The sequence below is a fragment of the Nicotiana sylvestris genome, chromosome 11 (genome assembly GCF_000393655.2).
Source record: "Nicotiana sylvestris chromosome 11, ASM39365v2, whole genome shotgun sequence".
NCBI classification, from domain to species: domain Eukaryota; kingdom Viridiplantae; phylum Streptophyta; class Magnoliopsida; order Solanales; family Solanaceae; genus Nicotiana; species Nicotiana sylvestris.
The window spans coordinates 30,020,822-30,022,698 of NC_091067.1; the positions used below are offsets into that span (position 1 = coordinate 30,020,822).

General features: G+C 37.1%; 1 protein-coding gene across 1 annotated transcript; it reads left to right on the forward strand.

The window, feature by feature from the left end:
* The first annotated feature begins 309 nt into the window (after window positions 1-309).
* LOC138880878 (uncharacterized) lies at window positions 310-870 on the forward strand. Its single transcript, XM_070161061.1, has one exon. It carries the CDS (start codon window positions 310-312, stop codon window positions 868-870), a length of 561 nt encoding a protein of 186 aa, XP_070017162.1.
* Window positions 871-1,877: the final 1,007 nt, after the last annotated feature.

Here is a 1,877-nt window from a genome sequence, read left to right on the forward strand (position 1 = left end):
CAAGACTGTGCTAAGGCCTTGATTTTGTTGCGCCATCACCTTGATGAAGGGTTGAAAATAGAATATCTCACAGTCAAAGATCCACTTGTTTTGTGGAATGGCTTAAAGGAAAGATATGACAACTTAAAGTTGGTCACTCTTCCACAAGCACGATATGATTGGGCTCATCTTAGGCTCCAAGACTTTAAGTCTGTTTCTGAATATAATTCTGCAATGTTCAGAATTACTTCTAAATTGAAACTCTGCGGAGATACTATCACTGATTATGATATGCTTGAAAAAACGTTCACAACGTTTCATGCCTCCAATATGGTCTTGCAACAACAATACAGAGAGAAAGGTTTCAAAAAGTACTCTGAGTTGATTTCTCTTCTCCTTGTGGCTGAGCAAAACAATGACTTACTCATGAGAAATCACGAAAATCGACCTACTGGGTCTACACCATTGCCTGAAGTGGATGAGGTGTATTCCCATTATGCTAAGCGTGGAAAAGGTCGTGGCCTTATTCGTGGTCGTGGTCATGGCCGTGGCCGTGGACAAGGAAGAAATTTTCCTAATGTTGATCACCCCCCCCCCCAAAGAAAAATAACCGCCAAAAGTGGAAAGGGAAAGATGAGAAACCAAAGGCAAATGGTTCAGAAACCGAATGTTATCATAGCGGTGGAAAAGGCCATTGGGCACATATTTATCGTACCAAGACATTTGGTTGAGCTTTATCAAGCATCTCTAAAGAACAAAGGCCCTGAAGCTAATTTTGTCTCTGACAATAATTTTGACATCACCCACTTGGATGTGGCAGACTTCTTTGAGCGCTCTGATGGGAAAATAGACCACTTGATCGGTGATGGATCCATGGTTAAAGATGATTGAGTAGTTTAATTTTTATTTTTGCCTATTCATAGTAGTTAGTGAATAAATATCATGTAATCATAGTTCTTTACATGAGTAGTAGTCATTAGTTTTATTTGTTTTATAAAATTGTGTTAGTTCGTTTTGATTAAATGTAGTTCTAGTATTCGTTGCAAATGATGTTTCAATTTATTTAGTCTTCAAGGATTAATATATTATTTGTTAAAGTAATTGTGATGTGAAAAAAAATCAGTTACTGGAGTTGAACAATAGAAGTTAGTTCTGCCTTGTTAAAGTAAGTCTTTTGAAAGTTAGTTCTGCTTATTTATTTTTATCGAGGAACGGGAAAAAAAAATTAGCGAAAATCGGAACTTACAGATGTAAGATGTACGATAGCAACTCAATTAGTGAATTACTACCCTTGTTAACAATTATGCATAATTGATTATGTGTATAAATTAATAGAAAAAAAAATTTCACAATTGTCCAAGTAGATGTTTTCTCTTTTTTTGATTGTTAAGGTGTCACACCTCCTTTTTCGCCCGCGCCGCCCAAAAGGGGCGCGGAAGGGAGTTTTTTCCAATTAAAGGACAATCGAAACGGGATTTATTTATTTATTTCAGAGTCACCACTTGAGAGATTTATGGTGTCCCAAGTCACCGGTTGAATCCCGAATCGAGGAAAAGAATGACTCTGTTTAACAATTTGCGCACCAGAAATCCGGATAAGGAATTCTGTTAACCCGGGATAAGGTGTTAGGCATTCCCGAGTTCCGTGGTTCTAGCACGGTCGCTCAACTGTCATATTCGGCTTGATTATCTGATATAATACATGTTGAACATATGTGCGAATTTTAACGTTTAACCCTTTTATCATTATTATTATTTTAACAGAGAATTGCAACACCGTGAAAATATATCTCGAACCACGTCACATCAATGTACCCGTGGTTATCGACATATTTCGACTTTGTTGAGATTTGGATTTGGGTCACATAAATGTGCACCCGAGTTTAAGAAAATAAAGTG